The 24,850-nt window shown below is 36.5% G+C and overlaps 3 protein-coding genes across 3 annotated transcripts; 1 reads left to right on the top strand and 2 right to left on the bottom strand.

The window, feature by feature from the left end:
• Positions 1-477: 477 nt before the first annotated feature.
• LOC131636433 (uncharacterized) lies at positions 478-2,690 on the top strand. Its single transcript, XM_058907041.1, has 5 exons — positions 478-686; positions 773-841; positions 944-1,019; positions 1,102-1,166; positions 2,262-2,690. Exons 1-5 carry the CDS (start codon positions 525-527, stop codon positions 2,340-2,342), a joined length of 453 nt encoding a protein of 150 aa, XP_058763024.1. The 5' UTR covers positions 478-524; the 3' UTR covers positions 2,343-2,690.
• Positions 2,691-3,980: 1,290 nt separating this feature from the next.
• On the bottom strand, positions 3,981-22,092 carry LOC131636437 (signal recognition particle 19 kDa protein-like). The gene is made up of 4 exons (XM_058907048.1): positions 21,916-22,092; positions 21,770-21,810; positions 21,325-21,383; positions 3,981-4,114 (listed from the first exon to the last, which is right to left on the bottom strand). Exons 1-4 carry the CDS (start codon positions 22,090-22,092, stop codon positions 3,981-3,983), a joined length of 411 nt encoding a protein of 136 aa, XP_058763031.1.
• A 1,866-nt stretch (positions 22,093-23,958) lies between these two features.
• LOC131636438 (uncharacterized mitochondrial protein AtMg00810-like) lies at positions 23,959-24,444 on the bottom strand. The gene has a single exon (XM_058907049.1). The coding sequence runs from the start codon at positions 24,442-24,444 to the stop codon at positions 23,959-23,961; it is 486 nt and encodes a 161-aa protein (XP_058763032.1).
• Between the last annotated feature and the right edge of the window lie 406 nt (positions 24,445-24,850).

Raw genomic sequence — 24,850 nt, 5'->3', positions numbered from 1 at the left:
TTTATTCAATACTCGACCCTATTTTGCTATTGTTTTCTTGACTTATCTTAAATTTTTTTATGAATCTTTAATTTAACTCAGAACCTAATTTTCATATTACTAATATTTTATTAGTAATTTTTTTAAATGATTAATTTCTATTGTATATATGCAATTAGGTTAAACTTTTTTATTTCATATTTTTCGTATCGTTCATAAAATATTATAGCATAAATAAATCATCCGGGCGACAACACGTGTCTCAGATGAAAAAATGCAACCAAGAAATGATGATGATAAAACCTTAGAAACAGAATAACGCGATTTTAATTAATGCGTTGAGTCAATATTTTAAAAAATGCCTACATGTCACGCCAGGTTGACAAGGTATACTTTTTTTCAAAAATTCAATTTAAAAAATAAATGAACTATTATAATGATATTTTAAAAAATTTAAATTTGTTCTATATATATTCTTTTTCTCACTTGCCCCCAAACTGTGCTAAAAGCTTGAGCTGGTTGAAGAAGTTAGGGTTTCGGGTTCAATGAATTCAGAAGAATTAGAGAAAGAAATCGAAGAAATGAAACTGAATGAGAAAGAAAACGAGCATGGTTCACATACTCAGAGCCAATTGCAGTTCACTTCCTTCACTGAACTTGTCAACGATGCTAGCCTCCATTTTCAGATCACTCGCTTTCCCAAACAGGTGTTTTTCCCTTTTCAAACCCTAGTTTCTTCAATCAAAGTTGTTATCTTTTAATTATTTTGAATATGAATTTTTGTGATAGATAGATATTTGTGTGGATTGGGTATAACTCTGCGAAATTGGGACTGGTTTATGCTGCGGCTTCGACTCGGCCGGTGAGTTTGAATATTTTTTGTAAGATAGTTATTGGTTTTGTGAGTGTTTTTGGTGATTATTGATGTATGGATTGTGATTTGGTTTTGTGTTGATGGTTGCAGAACAATGTGGTTTCTGTAACTTCTATACTTGGAGGGAATTCGGATAATACAGGTTCTGGGATTGCTCGGCGATTAGGTAATTTGTTATGCTGTTTTGTGTTTTGAGAAATTGTTTCTCGGGGTTGGATGTTAACATTATTTGTTTGTTTGTTTATCAGTGTTGAAAACTGGTCTCAATATAATTATGGCTTGCAATATTCCGAAAAATAGTCCCATGGTTGAGGTCTGTTCACTCTCTCTCACTCACTCATGCTTGGCATTTAGTTTGGGGAAGTTGTCTATGCTCCTTGTAAATGGTTTTCTTGCTTCCATATATGTTCTGTGATAGGAATGAAATGCTATAGTAGATGAAAAGAAAGAACCCTGTGTTGAAATGATGTTATGCATTTAGATTATTAGAGAGTCTGATCTCTCCTTAGTGCAGGACATAATTACCAAATGAATGCCGTTCCTCTCATCCTTCTTCCTAATTATGTTTTATAGGCAAAATACCCTGTTTTCCCTAACTACCTACTTAACCTGCTCACCCAGCTTGTGTACCTTTACAGTAATATGGGTCTTACTGATTAATGTCACAAGTTGGCCAACTGTTTTAAGCTGCCTCTTATATGTAGTGCATCTGACTCCATGAAACCGTGATATTATCTTTCCGTTTCCTAAAACTGTTCTTTGCATTTGGGCTGGGCGTCAAGTGGTTAACCCGGCACTGTGGACCATCTATCTTTTTCCACTTAACAATGATTCTGGTTGTTTGAAGCACCTTTGGTCGGTTAACCTCTCCTGTGCTTTCTCTGCCCTTCTTACAACAGCTTGGTCAGATGGCTTTAGAAGTGGAACTCTACCTTGGCAAATAGTAGAGGACTGGCTTTATTGCTTTGCTCTTTGGATGCAAAATTTCCAAATTCAAACTTGCAGTTTGTATGATTAAGTGTGAATTCTCTCTAGTTTACACAACTTTTCTGTTTGTATAATTTTTATAAGGAATGATCATTTTAATTAATTAACCTTTTATACAAATCTTGCTCAAATTTGTTTATCAAACAAGTCAGGATTAATATGGAGTATCCCATAAGATTTTTCTAAGTCTGAGATTCTATGCCAAAAACCAGATTTCAATTCAAATTTGAAAACGGATTCTATGCTAAAACTGGTTTTTGAGATAACTGGTTCTTGGAACAGGATTTCACAATAGGGAGCCTTGCTCGCAGTTCTACTTTATATTTCATCGCTATTCACATACATTGATTTTTAAATTCAATATTGGTTTTCAACATCACTTTTAAATTGAATCTTGATTTCCAACTTTCATGGATTGCAGATAGAAGCTGAAAAAATATTGATACGGAAACTAATTAGTCTGGGATATACCAAGTCAAGATTGGAAGGAACATCTTTGTAGCATGGGCAGAAGAGACTTTTTATGCATGCCAAACATGCATTATCATTTATCCCAATGTGACCTATAATTTAGAAGCCATGCTAACTATTGAAGACTTTTAGCCTTGTTATTGTACACAACAGTTACAAACATTCCTCCGACGCGTCGATGCAAATGAGATCACCATCGTTGTTCCAAATGTTTAAGGATCATAGAAAAAATAGAAATTTTCTTGTATGCTTGATTTTTATAAGTTCTTGCTTGCTTTTTGGAACCTTTTGCTGGTAATGATATTGATACTGCTTTCCTTGAAGGCTTGACCAGAAAATTATGCTTTTTTTAAACCTATAACAGTCTTCTTTAAGGGAACATATGGTAACTATAATACATTATGATATTGTTGGCGGTTCTACCATGCCAGGAAATCTCTGACTACAGTGTATGAATTACAAAGCATGCATTTCTAAAAAAATATAACTAACTTGTGATAGACGCAAGCAAATTCTCTGACTTTTGAACGCAAACTACACTTTGTAGTTCACTCGTTTTGGTTCGATTGATAAATCCAACAGTTGACAGACAGGATGCCATGCGGCAACCTCGGTGATTTTGAAAAAAAAAAAAAGAAAAATACAGAACATTGTTTCTTCCCCTCGGTCTTTGTTGCCGCCATATTTTTTTTCCTTGCATCTCATCTTCTACCACTTCCTCCCAAATTACTAATCTAAAACTCCAGCTAATTAACATTAGGCAACTCCTAACATCAACCAAAACACATCTATAAGTATGACAGTGAGTGGTGAGAAGAGCAAAAATGTATGACAGTGAGTGGTGACAATGCTCAGTAGTTAATCATTGTCAATGGTCAATGATTATCAACGGTAGGCCGAGATCAATAAAGGCTGGAGGAGCCAAACTGGATGTCGAGGCGAGATGGCTTTATAGGTCACGGAAAAAATGGGTCCTTGGTTCAATTCATTTCGCGATAATGTGTGTTTCAGTGCAGCCACATGGCACCACATGCATGGTTTGATTTATCAAATGAACCAAAACGTGCGAACTGCATAGTGCAGTTCCCACTCAAAAGTTAGGGAATCACTTCCATGATAGACTCGTGATTTTACATAAGAATCTGGATGCTTTATTCTATGTCATTTTACCTAAACAAACCTTCCGGTAAATTGCTAGCAAGAGGGGCTAAGCAGGGACTAAATTACACTAATGAAGCAAGTTCAATGGAAATCCATATCAGTATTTTCAAATATCTATTTCTTAACAATCTTTTCTACGAGAAATTCTTAAGTAGATCATGTTTACATGAGTGAACTAAACCAATCAACAAATGACATATTATTACAGAAATAATTGTGCCACACAGTTTAATATTTATATTGATAGTGTTAGATATTGGTTCAAGTCTTTCTTTTTGCCAGTATCATACACACATCAAAATCTATCAACTATGAATAGTGCATTTTCAAAGACAACAATAAAAAACACTTTTGTATAATTGTATTGCACTTGGCTTTGACTAGCACAGAGAAACTGTTATCAAGTTTCAACTTAGTTGGGGATTAGAATAAATTATGCACTTCAAAAGAAATAATTTATCCTACAAGAGATTGATTCCAATATGTTGTAACAATCTTTCATATAATATCATCTCCTCTTTTTTCCACCCTTCCCGGATTTGTTGGAAGGAGCGGTGCTTGATGCTGATACAGTCTCCTGCTTCTTAGTCCTTCCATGATGTTTTGGTACCATCTCAGCAACACGAAGCATTAGTTGCTTTCCTGCAAAAATATCATATCAACAATGATGAGACATATTTCAGACTCATTATATCAGTTTTGTAGAGTTCTGTTAGACTTAATTCAAATTCTAAGAAATATAAACCAGTGTCCATGGAGTAAGAAAAAGACAATTTCTTAGCATTACTTATATCTTCCTTAAAAAGCATAGGAAAAAAACACTGTCAACTTTGAACTGAAAACGTGAACACCTTTTCCATTCTCAAAGAGGAAAAAACTCAATGAGTTCTTCATTATTTCAGAATACTACTTCAAGTAACATTGCTCTGGATTGTGGAGTTACACTAACAAAAGAGCATTCTGATGTTTTTCTCCACTCCCATCATGGGATAATCCACAATTCCAGTAAATATTTGTTCCCTATTTTTCCTACTCCTATCGGATAGGCACGGCCTGACACTGTTTCTATTGTTGTATCGTTTTGTTCCAAAAAAAATTATAAGAAATTATTAAGATTTCAAGATTAATGATTTGGATAGATACATGCTCTTATAAGCATTAGTCCCACGTCCTAATTTCTACACATATATAAGCTCATAATACTATGCTAATTTTTTGTGACACATTTGAAAAACATTATGACATTGTTTGAAAAACTTTATGAAAAACAACTTATGACACGTCTATAATGACTCAGTGCCAACCTAATTTCCATGTTGGATTAACATATCAAAAATTAGAAATTACTACCTTCAATAATTGTATTTTACATCAACATTCATGCCTGAAAGTAGGGGTGGCAAAACGGGCCGGGGCCCGCCGGGCCGCCTGCGCACCCGCCAAAATTGGCGGGTTGGGTTGGGATTCTAGGCTCGCCGCTCGCCAAAGTCCGCCCCGCCAAAACCTGCTGCCCGCCATACCCGTCGATCGCCAAAACCCGCTCCTCCTCCAAAACTCACTATATTTTTAGTTAATTCTAGTAATTGCAATTCTTGATGGTTTATTTTATACATTTATTTATAACTATATGTAATATTTTTTAGAATAAATTTGTTAAAAAATTACTTTTATAAAAAATTGTTTTAAAAAATAAGTGAAAAGTTTAATTAAAAGGTAAAAAAAAGCATATTAATCTATTAAAAAAAATATAAGTAAAAATAGGCGGGTAAGTCCGCCGCCCGCCAACCCTCCATCTTGGCGGGGCGGACATGATTTTGATGCCCATTTTACTTGGCGGGTGATCGAAATATTAGCAAGTGTACTATTTTTCATCAATGTAGTTTTAAAAAGAGGTTTATACCTAGTATCGAACTCACGGACTGCGTAGGGAATACAAGTTTCACAATCATTCAATTGGACAAAATATCATGGGATTTGTTTGTTTGTTGAGAAATTATGTTAATTATAACTAATAAAAGCAAAAGTAAAATAATGGTTCTTGACAATATGAGAAAGCATGCTAGGTTAGGTGTTTAAATTGCCGCGCAATGAACTGTATTCCCCAATTTATGAAATATAGTTATAATGAGCTACTACCGAATCTCAAGAGTTGTTTTCCTTAATTCCTTAATGGAAAACCTTTGTTGTTTATCTTTAATCCTAATTCCTTGGCTATTAAAAATAACAACAAGTGCTATAATAATGAATATCAAGAATTAAACGGTTACTACGGTTAAATCCTCATTCCTAAGCAATTTTTACCGAAGAATTATTGTGCAAAATGCGTTGAGTGGTTTGTCCGACCTAAACCTCAACCGTAAATCCGAAAACTATTTGTCCGATAGATAAGGCATTAAAAACTTTGCACAATGAAGATAAACTCATTAAAACTTGAATAACATAAATTGATATAAATTTGGTTCATAACAATGGCAATTCAGGGACACCCCCCTAGCATTGGGGGATTTAGCTACTCATAGTAATATTCAAAGAACTAAAGATAAAGATGATAGACATTACAAAAATTGGGGAAAGCTTTGATCTTCAATTGCGATTGCCGTTGAAAATCTCTGTTCTCCGAAACCCTTGTTAGCTTCTCTTCTTCACCGTAGAATTCTTCAATATGATCCAAGATAATCCAAAAAACTCTCAAACTAGGTCTAAGTAGTGTTAGGCTACATTCCATTTATGTAAAAAGTCGAGAACGCCCTTAATGAGACTTGAAATAATGAAACAGCTAAAAAAACAATTTCTGGCCGCATCAGCTGACACGGCCGTGTCCCACGACACTGGCGCCCGTGTCAGCCTCTGTTTTCTCTTCAAAAAGCCTATTTTCCATGTACCAGATGACACGGCCGTGTCCCACGACACTGGCGCCCGTGTCAGCCTCTGCCTTCTTCCAACATCACTCTTTTTCCTTCTTTCTGGCTGACATGGCCATGTCCCACGACACTGGCGCCCGCGTCAGCTACTTTCTTTGCATTTTTGGCTTTGTTTTCTTCTGTTCTCGTCCCATTTTTCGGTGATTCTTCCTTATATCTAAAATAACCAATAACTACCAACAAAGTGATTAAAAGTAACTATTCTACTAAAATTTACCACTAACAATTAGATTAACAAAACATGAAATAACTACTTAAAACAAAGAACAAACCATTCACAGTGTTACTGAAATGACCGATTTTTACCAAATAATTTGCGGAGTATAAGTGAAATTGGTGACCGATCACAACCCCAAACTTAGCTCGTTGCTTGTCCTCAAGCAATGCCTGAGACATCAAACAAAGGTCACCCCTAAATTTATGCTTCCACAATACAACCGTGTTTTTCACAACTCGACTTCCACCCTTCCGGTCTATCGTGCTAGCTTTTACTCCCCGAATTTTCCGCTCCATTTTCACATTAAAATTCTCCTTCACCTGTAAGCTTTTTCACACTTCTCACCAAGTCTCTCACGGTTAAAAGCAATTCACTCATAAGTCACGATATGCAATATCAACTTTTAAATTTGAACAAATTCTACTTTCATACACAAACACTTTACACACACTTTTTGAGGTCTTTGGGTTGTAACGGGGCTTAGGACAGGTGGGATAAACAAGGAAACGGATACACAAAAGTTTTGGGGGCTCGGCACTCATGTTGTCTTTCTTGTCATTGTGCTTATTTTAATACGATGGGGTTTAACATTGACTCTTTAACTTCACTCAATTATTCGAGTGTTTCAAATGTAACCAAGTCATTTAGTCGGGACAAGTGTGTTTTTATGAGTTCTATATATTTTTTCTCTCTCTTTTTTTTCGGAGCATTTACGAGTCTCCACATTTTTTTTTTCACACTTGCCCTTTTTGTATAAGGTTCACCACCCCAAACTTAGAATTTTGCACAATTTCTACATCCACAACGTTTATGCCGAGCACAGGTAAAAGGGAATATTTATTTTTTTTTTCTTTTTGGCCAAGGGGTAATATATGCGGTTTTTTTTTTTAAAAAAAACAAACAAGGGATACAGGCTCAAAGGGGTTTGCAATGGGTAAAAATAAATAAGGGACGGCTAGAAAGGCTCAAGGGGAAACAGAAAAAACGTGCCTCAGTGTGTGTTATCATGTAGTGTCATATGAGTAGAACTTACGCAAATTCAAAGTGATAAAGTCATACCTGACTACTCTCTCATGATGATAAATTTCTGGCTTTTTATGATCTCACCATGTTGGGCATAGCTTACAGGATCCCGAGTGCTTATTGTGTAATGTCGCTTCTTTTCCGGTTCGTATGTACCAGCTTTCAATCTTAGACCGGTCTCATCAAGTTGCGTCCAACTACTTCTTTCGTTTGTATTAACTTTCAGGGATGCCTTTTGGTGCAAGATTGGGTTGTCTCGTTCATCCTTTCTTTACTACTCCATCAATCATCCAATAAAGCACATCAATCTATAACACTGGAAGGTCAACATTAAACACAAATAACTAAAACAAACAAGAATAACTGAAACTAAAAACTGAAAGCAATAAAACCCCCCCACACTTGAACCAAACATTGACCTCAATGTTTAAATTCAAGATAGTGAGGGTGAACTCACAGAGGGTATTGCGACTCCAGCTGCCGCTTCCTAGCTTTCACCGGAGAGACCCACCTTTTTTTTCCTGAAAACAAAACAAAAAGTAAACCGCATTATTAAAACTGTGGGTTGCCTCCCACGAAGCGCTTCGTTTAACGTCGCATGGCTCGACGGTCCAATACCCTTTATTAAGGAGGGTACTTCCTCCTCCAAACTTGGTTGCTTGTCACTTCCGCAACGACAAAATTATGAAGTAGAGAAGTATGAACCACTTTTCTCTTCAAGTTACTACCCACTTTAATCGTCTCACCTTTGCTTTCCACTGTTTTCTTCTTCTTGATTTCTTGAATTACTGCAGGAATTTTTATAGGTGTAAGAGCTGAGGCCACCTTAGAGATGATACTTGAAACTTTTTCGGGATGATGTGGACTTTTGCTGGCTCCCTCACTTCTGATTATACCAACTTTAGATTGATTATTTCCACCAGCAGCTTGTTTTTTTACTTCTAACACCTTCAGTGTTACCTCCTCATCAAATGATTTAACTACGAGTTCCCCTTTTTCAATATCCAAATTGCAGCGACTAGTAAGCATAAATGGTCGCCCAAGAAGGATTGGAGTCTCTTCATCCTCAAGAATGTCCATGATGTGGAAATCAACTAGGTAGACAAACTTGTCAATCTCTACAATTACATCTTCAGCTATCCCATATGACTTCTTAATAGTGTGATCAGCGAATTTCAACTTTGTTTCACTCTCGCTTATTTTTCCAATCTCCAGCTTTTTGAAGATGGACAATGGCATCAAACTCACACTAGAACCAGAATCAATTAACACCTTCTTGAACACTCTGTCATTGATGGTGCACGGTATTGCCACCACTCCAGGGTCTTTCTTCTTAATGGAGATCTTCCTTGCTGGCGAGACTCTACCACACTTTTCAGTCACAATTTCTGTTTCATCTCCCACTAACCTTTTTTTTGAAATTACCTCCTTCATGAATTTCTTGTATGCAGGCACATTTTCAAGTGCTTCAAAGAAAGGTAAGTTGATCTCCAACTTTTTGAACATTGCAATAAACTTCTCAAAGTCTTTCTCTTTTGAATCTTTCTTTGTCACTCTGGAGGAGAAAGGTAGCTTGATCGCCGATTTAGTTTCTTTCTTATTTTTCTCTTCAAGTGGCTTAACCGGTGGTACCACTACTTCGGGTTCTTTCGGATTTTCTCTCACTTCCAGATCTACCTCTATGACTAAATTGTCATTTATTTCCTCTTCTACTTCAGGCTCTGGTGCTTTCTGACTTCTTGTTGAGACAACATTAATTTTCTCTTGGTATTTGGATTTGCCATAGTTGAGCTTGGAAGAGTGCCTTGTGCTTGTAGAGTGAGATGATGTGCTATCTGACCCACTTGAACTTCCAGATTTTTGATTGAAGCTGTTGTGTTCCTATGGTTATTTCTTGTCTCTTCTTGAAACTAAGAACATTGTCCGGCCAGTCTCTCAATAGCTACTTCCCATTCTGCCTTCTGAGGAACTTGTTGTTGATCTTTCCATGAGAAGTTTGGATGATTCTTCCATCCCGGATTATAGGCGTTAGAATAAGGATTATTCTGCTTCAAGAACTTGATCTCTTCAATTTGTTGAGGAGTTGCAAAACAATACACAGTTTGGTGAGGGCCATTACAAATCTCACAACTGACTGTTTGAGCCGGTTGAACTTGAGCCACAGTTTGAGTCTCAACAGTCATCTTCTTGAGTCTTCTCTCGACTTCAGCTGCAATTTGGTCTTCCATTTTCACAACTTGATTAGCCAACTTTAAATCAATCATCCCTTCCGACTGGCTTACAATACGGTCATATAATTCCAAATTGTGAATACAAGATTACACTCAAAGATGTTTTTGATTCATGGCAAACTCAAATAAGCATTCAAACAACAAGACGGAAGCAGAAAACTTAAAGAAAAGCAAGCATTGATCACTCATAGGTCAACCCATTATGTTTACATGATTAAAGGTTGACTCAACACAAGCAAAACAAGAAGAATGCAGAAAAGCAGCAGCTAGGTCGACCTACCATCAACCCAGGTCGACCTAAAATGGAGAAAAATTCATATACTCCTGCTAGGTCGACCCACACATCATTTAGGTCGACCTAAATTGATGAATTTTACATACCAGCCTGTTAGGTCGACCTACACATCAACTAGGTCGACCTAATCTGTGAAAATGTCCCCAGAATGCATCAGAAGAGGATTCTGGTCGACCTACACCTTCAACAGGTCGACCTAACTGGGAGCAAAATTCTGCAAGCTCTGTTAGGTCGACCTAAGCACTACAAGTGGTCGACCTAATTGATCAAGAAAGTTCAAAAATCAGTTTTTCTTGGTTCTAACTGTTATGCAATCATATATATATTGTGCAAGGGTAATTATTCAACACACCAACGACTGAAAGATACACAAACGCTTCTCATCTTCGTTCTTCATCATCTCCAACACAATTACACATAATCATTCTTGCGTTGCGGGTTAGTGATGAGTTCGATAACGTCCATGGAACGGAATTGAAGATTCCTAGTGGGTGAAGGTTTGTGGGGTTTGTTGGTGAATAAAATCTGCGGGTTTTGTCCTCCACGACGGGTGGTTCTTGGGGGTTTTTATCAAGAGGCGTTCATTGAGGATTCGGCTGAGTGTAACGATTGAGGAACGGGGAGTTCAAGGAATCAAGACACTGCAGAAGGGAATCAAAGTGAAGCTCTTGGATAACCTTGATCTGGCTCAAGATTAAGGGGGAAGAAGATTCAAAGGATCGACATAATTGGTTTATCGTTTATCGCTTTGTTATCTTCTTTGTATATACTACTTTCAACATTAATGAAAGATTACCCAATTTCAATTTGGAATTGGGGGCAGACGTAGTCGTAGCGAGGACGATCGACGAACTGCCTAAACAAATATCGTGTTCTTGTCACTTTTACTTTTTCATTTACATTCTGTTCATAATTGGTATAATTGCTAAATTGATCAATGATTCAAGTGTTAAAATTGTGAATTAAAAGTTCTGCATAAACATCACAATTTACCACATCTTGAATTAGCATCAATTTGAATATTGTCACCAAGTGTTTGTCTATTTGCTTAATCCACCTTACTGCATTGTAAATTAAAGTTTGTCAATCTAGAAGTTGATTGATATTCAGTTGTGACACGAATTGATTCGATAGCATATCTCCTTATCAGGAATTTCGAATATCTTGTGGTTTTGTAACACATATAACCCTTTGCAATAGCGGTCCGGAATAGACGCAAGTCGATTCAGAACCGCTTTCGCTATAGTCTGTAAAAATCCCGGAAAAACTGTGTTGGATCTATTCACCCCCCCTCTAGATCCTTAGGCCAGCGTCTAACAAGTGGCATCAAGAGCTCTGGTTTATTCCGTGCTACGTGAAACACTTATTGGAAAGATGGCTTCCGGACCTAAAGGGGCTCATAATAGAGCTCCAGTTTTCAACGGCGAAAACTACGGCTATTGGAAGGATTGTATGTGTGTCCATATCAATGCAATTGATAGGAACATCTGGACAGCTATTGTCAATGGTCCATTCCAGATCACCATGACAAATGCAGCTGGTGCAGTTGTTCCAAAACCAGAAGATACTTGGAATGCTGAAGATGAAAAGAAATATGCATACGATTGGAAAGCGAGAAACATTCTAATCTCAGCTCTAGGAGTTGATGAATACTATCGCGTTTCCCATTGTAGATCAGCTAAAGCTATGTGGGACACATTGCAAGTTGCCCACGAGGGAACGGATGATGTCAAACTAGCTAGGATCAATACGCTAACTCAAGAGTTCGAACTTTTTCACATGGAAGATGGTGAAACCATCAAAAGTATGCAGAAAAGATTCGTTCACCTGAAAAATCGATTAAATTCTCTTGATAGACCTGTTTCCAATGCAGTTGCTACTAACAAAATCTTAAGGTGTTTGAACAGGGAATGGCAACCCAAAGTTACAGCAATTAAGGAAGCAAATGATCTCAACACTTTAGACATTACCACTCTTTTTGGTAAACTAGAGGAACATGAACAACATCTTAAATGCCTTGACATGCATGAGAAGAGGACAAAGAAAGAAAAGAACATGGAGAAAGAGGTAGAGAAGAAGTCAATAGCTCTAAAAGCTTCGAGCTCCAAGACCTCAAAACGAGAGCCAAAGGATAGTGACACAAGTGATGACGAAGACTCCGATGATGAGGAAATGGGACTGTTTGTGCGAAGATACAACAAATATCTAAAGAAAAATGGAGCAAAACATTCCGACAAAGGCTTGATCAACTATAGAAAGCAATCAAACATGTTCAAACAAGATGACGACAACAAAGGAAAGATCAAAGGTCTTTGCTTCAATTGTGGGAAAGCCGGTCACTACAAACCGGATTGTCCATATCTTAAGAAAGAAATGGAGAAGAACCAAAGCAAAGGTCATAACAAATCTAAAAGAGCTTACATAGCATGGGAAAGTGATTCATCTAGTGAAAGCTCATCAAGCGATGAAGAAGAATCAGCAAACCTATGTTTCATGGCTCATCAAAACAAGAAAAAGAAAGCTGTAAGTCATCTTAAACCTGAACTCGTAGATAAGGTATCTCATTCTCAACTAAAACTTGCTTTTGAAGAATTACATAGAGATGCAATTAAAGCTTTCAAACTTTTGGCCTCAAATAAGAAAATATTTTCATATCTTGAATCAAAAATTGAGAAAACCGAAAAGGATATGGAAGCTTTAAAACAATCTATGCTAGACATTCAAAAGGATAAAGTTGAAATAGATCCCACATCATGGTTTGGTTGTGAGACATGTCACATTTGGCAAAAAGAAGTAAGAGATCTAAAAGCCAAGTTAGACAAGGCTCTACAACCAAAAGTGACTTTTGCGGTTGATCCAAACAAGTTCAAAAGATCGTATACTCCTTTATATAGTAAATACACTTTTGTACCAAAAGTATCAACTAGCAAAACTCCATATTCTCATCATATTACCTGTCATTATTGTTGCAAAAAGGGACATACCATTGAAAAATGCAAATTTAGGAGAATTTTAGTTCCTAAAGGAGTATTTCAATGGTTGCCTAAGTGCAACAAATTGTGTACTCACTACCAAGGACCCAATGAAAATTGGGGACCTCCCTCCTTAAATTAATCCTGCAGGAAAAGTGTCTTGACATTGCCGAAAGGTTGTGGTTCCTTGATAGTGGATGTTCAAGACACATGACTGGAGACCTATCTCTTTTTGTTGAGTTTAAAGCAAAGAAAAAGGGGTATGTCACCTATGGAGATAACAATCGGGGAGCCATACTTGGTAAAGGAAGTGTAGGTAACCCTTCTACCACTACTATAACTGATGTGCTGCTAGTAGAAGGTCTTAAACATAATCTTTTAAGTATAAGTCAATTGTGCGACAAAGATTTCAAAGTAATGTTTACAAATTTTGGATGCACAATAGAACATACTAAGAAAAGAGACATTATGTTTAAGGGCTTAAGAGTAAACAACATCTACATGTTAAACTTGGATGAGGTATCTAAGTCTAGTACCAAGTGTCTAGTTGCTCTAGGCGATGACTCATGGCTTTGGCATAGACGTCTCGCCCACATAAATTTTGACTTACTTAATAAAGTTGTCTCAAAAGATTTAGTAATCGGCTTACCTAAGATGAAGTTTTCAAAAGATCATCTATGTGATGCGTGTCAAAAGGGAAAGCAAACAAAAATCTCTTTTAAATCAAAGAATGTGGTCTCAACATCACGCCCTCTTGAACTACTACACATGGATCTCTTTGGCCCTTCAAGGACTAAAAGCATAGGTGGAAACACCTATGGTTTTGTCATTGTCGATGATTACTCGAGATTTTGTTGGACAATCTTTCTACCTAGTAAGGATCAAACTTTTCCAGCTTTCACACAATTTGCAAGATTATGTCAAAACAAAATGAACAACAAAATAGTTGCAATTCGAAGTGATCACGGTGGAGAGTTTGAAAACATTCTTTTTGAAAAATACTGTGATAAACATGGAATTGAGCATAACTTTTCAGCTCCTAGAACACCTCAACAAAACGGAGTAGTTGAACGTAAAAATCGGGTTCTAGAGGAGCTGGCAAGAACAATGCTGAATGAGGGTAATCTACCAAAGTATTTCTGGGCTGACGCGATTAGTACGGCATGTTATGTTTTGAATAGGATAACAATACGTCCTATACTGAACAAAACTCCCTATGAATTACTAAAAGGTAGAAAACCAAATGTATCTCATCTCCATGTATTCGGTTGCAAGTGTTTTGTTTTGAACAATGGTAAGGATAATCTTGGCAAATTCGATGCTAAAGCTGATGAGGGCATATTCCTTGGTTACTCACAATCTAGCAAAGCATATCGAATATATAATAAGAGATTACTTATAGTAGAAGAGTCAGTACACGTTTCTTTTGATGAATCTTATGCAAAATATGTCGAGAAAGGTCTTTCATTTAATGATGCAGGTCCATCCACTGAAGACATTGTCAAGGATAAGGAAGATGAGGATGAAAGTATTGTAAAGAAAGATGCTGAGAGAGAGAAAGATGAGTCTCACAATGAAAATGAAAAAGAAAGCATCTCAAACAATGAAGAACTTCACAAAGCCTGGACAAACGTGAAAGACCATCCAATTGACAATATAATAGGAGACATCTCAAGGGGCGTTACAACACGCTCAAAGATAAGTAACTTCTGTCATCATTTTGCTTTTGTTTCACAAGTTGAGCCGAAAAACGCTAAGGATGCATTACTTGATGAGCATTGGCTAATGGCCATGCAAGAAGAATTAAACCAATTTAAACGGAATGATGTTTGGGACTTAGTCCCTCATCCGGGAGATCATCAAGTAATAGGCACTAGATGGGTTTTTCGTAACAAACTTGATGAAAACGGTGTTATTACTAGAAACAAAGCTAGATTAGTTGCCCAAGGTTATAATCAAGAGGAAGGTATTGATTATGAAGAGACATACGCTCCGGTAGCACGTCTCGAAGCTATTCGCCTCTTACTTGCTTATGCTTGTTCTAAAGACTTCAAACTATTCCAAATGGATGTTAAGAGTGCCTTTCTAAATGGCTATATTAATGAAGAAGTCTATGTTGCTCAGCCACCCGGCTTTGAAAATTACATGTATCCAACTCATGTCTATAAGCTGAAACGTGCTCTATACGGTCTTAAACAAGCCCCTCGGGCTTGGTATGAACGTTTGAGAAAATTTCTCCTTAGTCAAGGGTACTCTAGAGGTAAAGTTGACACTACTCTCTTTATTAAAAGAAAAGATGAGGATATTCTCTTAGTCCAAATTTATGTAGATGATATTATATTTGGGTCGACCAATGCAAAACTTGTCAAAGACTTTTCTAAGCTTATGCAGAGTGAATTTGAGATGAGTCTCATGGGTGAGCTAAATTTCTTCCTTGGCCTACAAATCAAGCAACTCAGTCATGGAACGTTTGTGAATCAAACTAAATATTGTACGGAGCTGCTCAAAAGATTTGGAATGAGTGAAGCAAAGGAAATTGACACACCTATGGCAACAAATACAAATCTAGACAAAGATGAGAAAGGTAAAGAGGTTGATGTGAAATTATACCGAGGAATGATAGGTTCACTATTGTATCTTACTGCTTCAAGACCAGACATTATGTTTAGTGTGTGTATGTGTGCAAGATATCAATCTTGCCCAAAAGAATCTCACTTGAAAGCCGTCAAAAGAATTCTGCGATACTTACGTGGAACTACTACATATGGCCTATGGTATCCAAAAGGAAATGAGTGTCATTTGGTAGGATTCTCCGATTCAGATTTTGCCGGCTGCAAATCCGATAGAAAAAGCACTAGTGGAACGTGTCATCTATTCTCAAACTCATTGATAAGTTGGCATAGTAAGAAACAAGTATCGGTTGCATTATCCACTGCTGAGGCAGAATATGTAGCTGCTGGAAGCTGGTGTGCACAAATATTATGGCTCAAGCAACAACTTCTTGACTTTGGTATTAAGCTTGATCGCATACCTATCATGTGCGACAACACAAGCGCCATAAACTTGAGTAAAAATCCTGTCTTACACTCACGTACCAAACACATTGAAATAAGGCATCACTTTCTACGAGATCATGTAGAGAAAGGAGACGTTACTTTTGAACATGTAGAAAGCAAGAAGCAACTAGCTGACATCTTCACCAAACCTCTAGCAACGGAGCAATACTTCAACATTCGTAGGGAATTAGGGATACTCGATATCTCTAATTTGGGCTAATTACGTTTGTTTTCTCTTAATATTATTTCTTTACTTTATGTATATACATATCTTTCTTGCTAACATTTTTCTTAGCATAAAGGTAGTTCATCATCAAGCCAGGCGTCATATTGAAAAAGCGGTAACGTAATCGTTGTTCACTTCCAAAAATAATATTGATACTATAATATGCTATCAATTAACATGCTTATAGTGACTTCATGCATAAAAACTGTTCTTGCTCACATATGTGTCTCATGCTATCATTAACTACCTTTTATCTACTATACTGTACATGCTAGCATTGTTATCTATGGTCCTCCTGTTACTCTTCTATTCTCCTGTTTTCTCTTTTTGATGTTGACAAAGGGGGAGATAGATGCTGGATGTACGGGGGAGCTTTGTTGAGAGATTGCCCTGTTGAGAGATAGATGCTGGATGTACGGGGGAGCTCTGTTGAGTCTTTATCATTTACTTCCAAAGCTTAGACGAATGGTTTGCCATCATCAAAAAGGGGGAGTATGTGAATACAAGATTACACTCAAAGATGTTTTTGATTCATGGCAAACTCAAATAAGCATTCAAACAACAAGACGGAAGCAGAAAACTTAAAGAAAAGCAAGCATTGATCACTCATAGGTCAACCCATTATGTTTACATGATTAAAGGTTGACTCAACACAAGCAAAACAAGAAGAATGCAGAAAAGCAACAGCTAGGTCGACCTACCATCAACCCAGGTCGACCTAAAATGGAGAAAAATTCATATACTCCTGCTAGGTCGACCCACACATCATTTAGGTCGACCTAAATTGATGAATTTTACATACCAGCCTGTTAGGTCGACCTACACATCAACTAGGTCGACCTAATCTGTGAAAATGTCCCCAGAATGCATCAGAAGAGGATTCTGGTCGACCTACACCTTCAACAGGTCGACCTAACTGGGAGCAAAATTCTGCAAGCTCTGTTAGGTCGACCTAAGCACTACAAGTGGTCGACCTAATTGATCAAGAAAGTTCAAAAATCAGTTTTTCTTGGTTCTAACTGTTATGCAATCATATATATATTGTGCAAGGGTAATTATTCAACACACCAACGACTGAAAGATACACAAACGCTTCTCATCTTCGTTCTTCATCATCTCCAACACAATTACACATAATCATTCTTGCGTTGCGGGTTAGTGATGAGTTCGATAACGTCCATGGAACGGAATTGAAGATTCCTAGTGGGTGAAGGTTTGTGGGGTTTGTTGGTGAATAAAATCTGCGGGTTTTGTCCTCCACGACGGGTGGTTCTTGGGGGTTTTTATCAAGAGGCGTTCATTGAGGATTCGGCTGAGTGTAACGATTGAGGAACGGGGAGTTCAAGGAATCAAGACACTGCAGAAGGGAATCAAAGTGAAGCTCTTGGATAACCTTGATCTGGCTCAAGATTAAGGGGGAAGAAGATTCAAAGGATCGACATAATTGGTTTATCGTTTATCGCTTTGTTATCTTCTTTGTATATACTACTTTCAACATTAATGAAAGATTACCCAATTTCAATTTGGAATTGGGGGCAGACGTAGTCGTAGCGAGGACGATCGTCGAACTGCCTAAACAAATATCGTGTTCTTGTCACTTTTACTTTTTCATTTACATTCTGTTCATAATTGGTATAATTGCTAAATTGATCAATGATTCAAGTGTTAAAATTGTGAATTAAAAGTTCTGCATAAACATCACAATTTACCACATCTTGAATTAGCATCAATTTGAATATTGTCACCAAGTGTTTGTCTATTTGCTTAATCCACCTTACTGCATTGTAAATTAAAGTTTGTCAATCTAGAAGTTGATTGATATTCAGTTGTGACACGAATTGATTCGATAGCATATCTCCTTATCAGGAATTTCGAATATCTTGTGGTTTTGTAACACATATAACCCTTTGCAATAGCGGTCCGGAATAGACGCAAGTCGATTCAGAACAGCTTTCGCTATAGTCTGTAAAAATCCCGGAAAAACTGTGTTGGATCTATTCACCCCCCCTCTAGATCCTTAGGCCAGCGTCTAACACAAATGCTCATTAGCAGCAATGGCTTCAATGATCTTCTTGATACCAGTGGCTGTTGTAAAATTAGATGAGCCACCGGCAGCTGTGTCAATGAGTTGCTTAGTCTTCATCTTGAGGCCATTCACAAAGTTCTGCATCTGTTCAGTTGCATCCATATTGTGAGTAGGACATGCAACTAATAATCGTTTAAACCTCTTGTACGCATCTCCAAGTGATTCTCCTTCCTTCTGTTTAAAATTTACTATGTCATACCTCTTACGGATATACACAGAAGCAGGAAAATACTCGTTGAGAAATGTCGTCTCCATCTGTTGCCAAGTTGTAATGCTCCCAGCAGGTAAAGAGTAGAACCACTCTTCAGCATCTTCTGAAAGGGTAAAGGGAAACATTACCAACTTTTTCGCTTCCTCAGAGTGTCCTTCAATTTTTAACAACGTGGTCATCGTGAGAAATCTCTGTAAATGCTTATTTGCATCTTCATTGATTTTTCCCGAAAAAGGTCTCTTTTCGAGTTGCTGGATCGTTGAAGGGTGCAACTGAAAATGAGCAACATTGACCGGTTGATTTACTATTGTCAAACGTCCAGTTGGAGCATTTGATCCTCCATAGTCACCGAGAAGTCTCTCCACTGGAGGTGGATCTGCAGCCATGGTTTCAGACTCGGTGTCTGAATGTTCGAAATTAACCGAAAATACTTCCTCTTCTTCAGATTCAGAAACTGTCAGTGTTGCTTTTGATGTTTCCGGTCTTTCTTGTCTTGCTTTTAGAAGTCTAGCTCGCAACGATCGTTCTGGTTCTGCGTCAAAAAGAAATTCTGCTGAGGCCTTACCTCGCATACAAAGATTAGACAATTACTAGTAGTGAGCAAATAAAATAACAGAAAATTAAAATTTTAGTTGCAGAGCAACAAAAATCCAATTGAATTATTATTAAACTTATATTTTGGCAGTCCCCGGCAACGGCGCCAAAAACTTGATCGAAATATTAGCAACGGACTGCGTAGGGAATACAAGTTTCACAATCATTCAATTGGACAAAATATCATGGGATTTGTTTGTTTGTTGAGAAATTATGTTAATTATAACTAATAAAAGCAAAAGTAAAATAATGGTTCTTGACAATATGAGAAAGCATGCTAGGTTAGGTGTTTAAATTGCCGCGCAATGAACTGTATTCCCCAATTTATGAAATATAGTTATAATGAGCTACTACCGAATCTCAAGAGTTGTTTTCCTTAATTCCTTAACGGAAAACCTTTGTTGTTTATCTTTAATCCTAATTCCTTGGCTATTAAAAATAACAACAAGTGCTATAATAATGAATATCAAGAATTAAACGGTTACTATGGTTAAATCCTCATTCCTAAGCAATTTTTACCGAAGAATTATTGTGCAAAATGCGTTGAGTGGTTTGTCCGACCTAAACCTCAACCGTAAATCCGAAAACTATTTGTCCGATAGATAAGGCATTAAAAACTTTGCACAATGAAGATAAACTCATTAAAACTTGAATAACATAAATTGATAGAAATTTGGTTCATAACAATGGCAATTCAGGGACACCCCCTAGCATTGGGGGATTTAGCTACTCATAGTAATATTCAAAGAACTAAAGATAAAGATGATAGACATTACAAAAATTGGGGAAAGCTTTGATCTTCAATTGCGATTGCCGTTGAAAATCTCCGTTCTCCGAAACCCTTGTTAGCTTCTCTTCTTCACTGTAGAATTCTTCAATATGATCCAAGATAATCCAAAAAACTCTCAAACTAGGTCTAAGTAGTGTTAGGTTACATTCCATTTATGTAAAAAGTCGAGAACGCGCTTAATGAGACTTGAAATAATGAAACAGCTAAAAAAAACAATTTCTGGCCGCATCAGCTGACACGGCCGTGTCCCACGACACTGGCGCCCGTGTCAGCCTCTGTTTTCTCTTCAAAAAGCCTATTTTCCATGTACCAGATGACACGGCCGTGTCCCACGACACTGGCGCCCGTGTCAGCCTCTGCCTTCTTCCAACATCACTCTTTTTCCTTCTTTCTGGCTGACATGGCCATGTCCCACGACACTGGCGCCCGCGTCAGCTACTTTCTTTGCATTTTTGGCTTTGTTTTCTTCTGTTCTCGTCCCATTTTTTCGGTGATTCTTCCTTATATCTGAAATAACCAATAACTACCAACAAAGTGATTAAAAGTAACTATTCTACTAAAATTTACCACTAACAATTAGATTAACAAAACATGAAATAACTACTTAAAACAAAGAACAAACCATTCACAGTGTTACCAAAATGACCGATTTTTACCAAATAATTTGCGGAGTATAAGTGAAATTGGTGACCGATCAGCGGGCATGCCCGCCCCGCTCGTTTTTTGGCGGGCATAAGGCGGGGCTGGCGGGGCGGGCGACCCGTTTTGCCACCCCTACCTGAAAGCATGAGATGCAAATCAACATAGCGCTTGTTTGGATACAGAACTTATTTGCAGCTTATATCACAAATGTTTATCAAAACAAACGCTTATGAATAAACTTGCATAAGCTATTTTAACAACAAAAGATTAAAATAAATTTAAATTGTTTTATATATCTTACAAGTTAAAAAATTATGAAAAATATCATAAGCAGTTTTGATAAAGTCTCTCAAACAGTATCACAAAACTTATGTCAGTATATAAGCTCAAATAAGTCAATCCAATCAAGCCCTATGACTCCTAACTCCGTTAAAAATGCTTAGCTAATCTTTCCACAAACAAAAGAAAAAATCAAGTTGTTCAAAATAGATCAATTTCATTCCTTTTAACATAAACCAACATGACATAAAAAATTATCAATTTTATATTAAAAAGAAAACAAAAATAAAATTGAGAATCTTCTCTTACGGGATGAAATGGAAGAATTACAAAGAGTTCCATCTTCTCTTTTCAGCAAAACCTTAAGGCTATGTTTGGGAGTTTGGAGAGGAGGGGAGAGGAAGGCTTCCAAAAACGAAATTTTAAAAAAATATAGGAAAATATTTGACATTTTTTAAAAAAATGATTTTGTTTAGAATGATAAAAGAGTCATTATCATTACTAAATTTTTAATTTACTATAACAACCTAAAAGATATTTGGAAAATTTATATAAACCCTTCAAAATCCTCCAAAACCCTCCTTCAATACAATTTTTGAGCTCCCCATTTCATGGGGGGTTTTTGGTGTTATGAAAAAACTCAAACCCTCCAAAACCCTCGTACCCAAAATCTTTTTATCCTTTTCACCCAATTCTTCCTATTTTACAAAGCTCTCCTCTCCCTTCTCTTTCAAACTCCCAAACATAGCCTAACTCCCCCCTTGGCATGAAATCACGAGGACAAGCCTTATCAATCTACCCTTAACAACAAACACATTTCACTAATCATTCATCTTCATCAATAAAACATTCAAATTCAAAATCAAAATCAATGTAGATTCGATAGAGTGAGCAATGAACCTCAATTGCAAATGGAAGTTTAAGAAAAGAGCAGCAATCACCGATTTCAACGCATGTAGGGTTTTCACATGCTTTGGAAACGGAAATTCGTCTTCCTTCGGTTACAGTTTTTTTCGAATTTATGTAAACTGGATACAGTATGATCCATTTCTTTATAGTTGATAATTCAACATCCATATTCGTCATTAATTCACGTTCATGTACACGCAAGAACACTGGATATTAATGTGTGGTTATTTGTTCAATGTTTCAGATCTGAATGAATCGATGAAGAAACGAGAAACAGTTTTTCAATTTGCACCACTGTTTTTATAGTGTATTACTCGCAGGGTTAAGTTTTTTTAAGGGTTAAATATAATTTTAGTCCCTATAAATATTTTAATTTTGGCTTTTAATTCCTATAAAAAATATATTGACTTTTAGTTTCTATAAAATTACTTTTGCACTCACTTTTTGTCCCTCTGCAGGGATTAAAAGTGGGTCTAAAAACATATTTAACCCTTTTTTATTACTATGGTTTGACTCTTTGAAAGTTTAGACGTGGCTGACTTAAAAAAATCATTAAATTCAAAGAATAGAAGGTTTTTGAGATTTTTTTTCCTCTCATAATGGGTCTGTTTGTTTTGTCTTTTTTTAAAAATGATTTTTATAGTGTTACAAAATTTTGTGAAAAAAATTTTTACAAAGAATTTTTTTATAAAAGCTTCAAATGAAAATTTTGTTTGAATAGTTATTCTTAAAATTTGATTTTAGGTATTCCATCTATTTATGGGTAAAAAATTTGGATATCAAAATTTCAAAAAATTACTTAAAGCTATTTCAAATAGATAAAAATCATTTTTGAAATACAACAATTTGAAAAAATTGCGATTTTGACAAAGTTTTGGTCTTAATAATCTATGTTTATGTTCTAGGATGTCAAAATTAGTGTTTTATTTTAGAAAAAACGAATATAAAAAAACTTATAATGTTTTGAAAAACGGTTTTGGAAAATCTATTTTTAAAAATACAAAGAAAAAATCCATTTTTTTTAAAGCTGAAACAAACAGGTTCAATATAAAATTTTTCAGATATGGAAAACTTAAAAGAAAGATTTTTAAAAGATTAGAATGAATACAGACTTGGAGAGAAAAATTGAATGAGAGGATCTAAAATTGGAGGAATACTAGAGATGTTAATGTGGCCGAAAATGTTTGAAGGATGTTTTTTTATTTTTCGCTCCAGTTTTAAATTTAGTCTCCATCCTTAATCTCCATCATGGGAGAAAAGTGATTGATTATGTAAGTGTCTCAAATTCATAATTATTAATTTATTAATTGAACGAAAAACATGTTATTAATGAAGGTAAAGTGAATTTGAAGAGTAATTATCATAAGCACAGTAATTATCATAAGCACAGTAATTGAATGATGAATGGAGAAAACAAAAGTAATTGAGAAAAGAAAAGGAGGAGACCGTATGTATATTCTATATGTATTGGGTACACTTTTCTAGAACACGATACTTGGAGTTAAAATATATTCTATTTAGAATTCTGTATTTCTCATTGAATGTGTACAAAATATACTATGATATAAATAGTCACTAGGATATGAATAGCCTAGGGAGTACAAGTAATTGAAGAAACTAATTAAATTCTAATCATCTCAAATTAATTCTATTTACAAGAAAGGAAATATTCTATATGGCTGTGCAAATAAGAATAAATGTACACCTATGAAATTTGTATTGCTGTCCCTTATTAAAGGCTGCACAGCTGTTCCTTGGCTGCAGATCAACAACCAACACTCCCCCTCAAGTTGGGTCATAGATGTCTATCATGCCCAACTTGAATCTTAAGTTTTCATAATTTACTCTAGGAAGTGCCTTGGTCAAGATATCAGTCGTTTGATGACTTGAGGGTGTGTGCTGAAGAGAAATTAATACATTGTCAATCTTCTCCTCGATGAAATGCCTATCGATTTCTACGTGTTTTGTCCTGTCATGTTGCACAGGATTTTTAGCAATACTTATGGCAGCTTTGTTGTCACACAATAGACTTACTTAATGGTAAGTATGAACTTGTAGTTCCGCAAGCATCCTTTGGAGCCACATCCCTTCGCAAATCCCATGAGCCATTGACCTAAATTCTGCTTCAGCACTGCTTCTTGCAACCACAGATTGCTTTTTGCTTCTCCACGTCACTAAGTTTCCCCATACAAATGAGCAATGCCCACTTCTATCAGTTACTGAGCTAGCCCAATCTGCATCCGTGAATATTTCTATTTTCCTGCTTGTGTCCTTTTTGAAATGCAGCCCCTTCTCTGGTGACTTTTTTATATACTGCAAAATACGGTTAACTGCTTTCATGTGAGCCTCTTTGGGTTCGTTCATGTAGCGGCTAACCATGCTGACAGAAAAACCAATATCTGGCCGTGTATGAGTTAGGTAGATAAGTATCCCAACCAACCTTTGATACATCTCTTTATCAGTTGGTGGACTCTCTTTTTCCTCTCCTATAGGAGTGTCTGCTGGCCGACACCCTAACATCCCTGTTTCTTGAAGTAAGTCAAGAGTATATTTCCTTTGAGACAAATAAATTCCTAATTTTGATCATGCCACTTCCATTCCTAGACAATAACGTAATTGACCAAGGTCTTTGACTTCAAATTCCTTAGCTAGTAACAATTTTAACCCTTCAATTCCTGTATAGTCATCACCTGTAATAATAATATTATCTACGTAAACAATGAAGATGGTTACCTTGCCTACGCCTGAGTGCTTTAAGAACATTGTGTGGTCTGTTTGGCATTGAGAGAAACCATGTATCCTAACCACTCACGTAAGCCTATCAAACCAAGCCCGTGGGGATTGCTTGAGTCCGTAGTGTAATCTTTTGAGCTTACATACCTTGCCTGAGTTTTCTGATGTCTCAAGTCCAGGTGGTATTCTCATG

This window comes from Vicia villosa, unplaced genomic scaffold (assembly GCF_029867415.1).
Source record: "Vicia villosa cultivar HV-30 ecotype Madison, WI unplaced genomic scaffold, Vvil1.0 ctg.001733F_1_1, whole genome shotgun sequence".
NCBI lineage: Eukaryota > Viridiplantae > Streptophyta > Magnoliopsida > Fabales > Fabaceae > Vicia > Vicia villosa.
The sequence above is the reverse complement of the archived record's forward strand: the minus strand, read 5'-3'. Positions and strand labels throughout refer to the sequence as shown.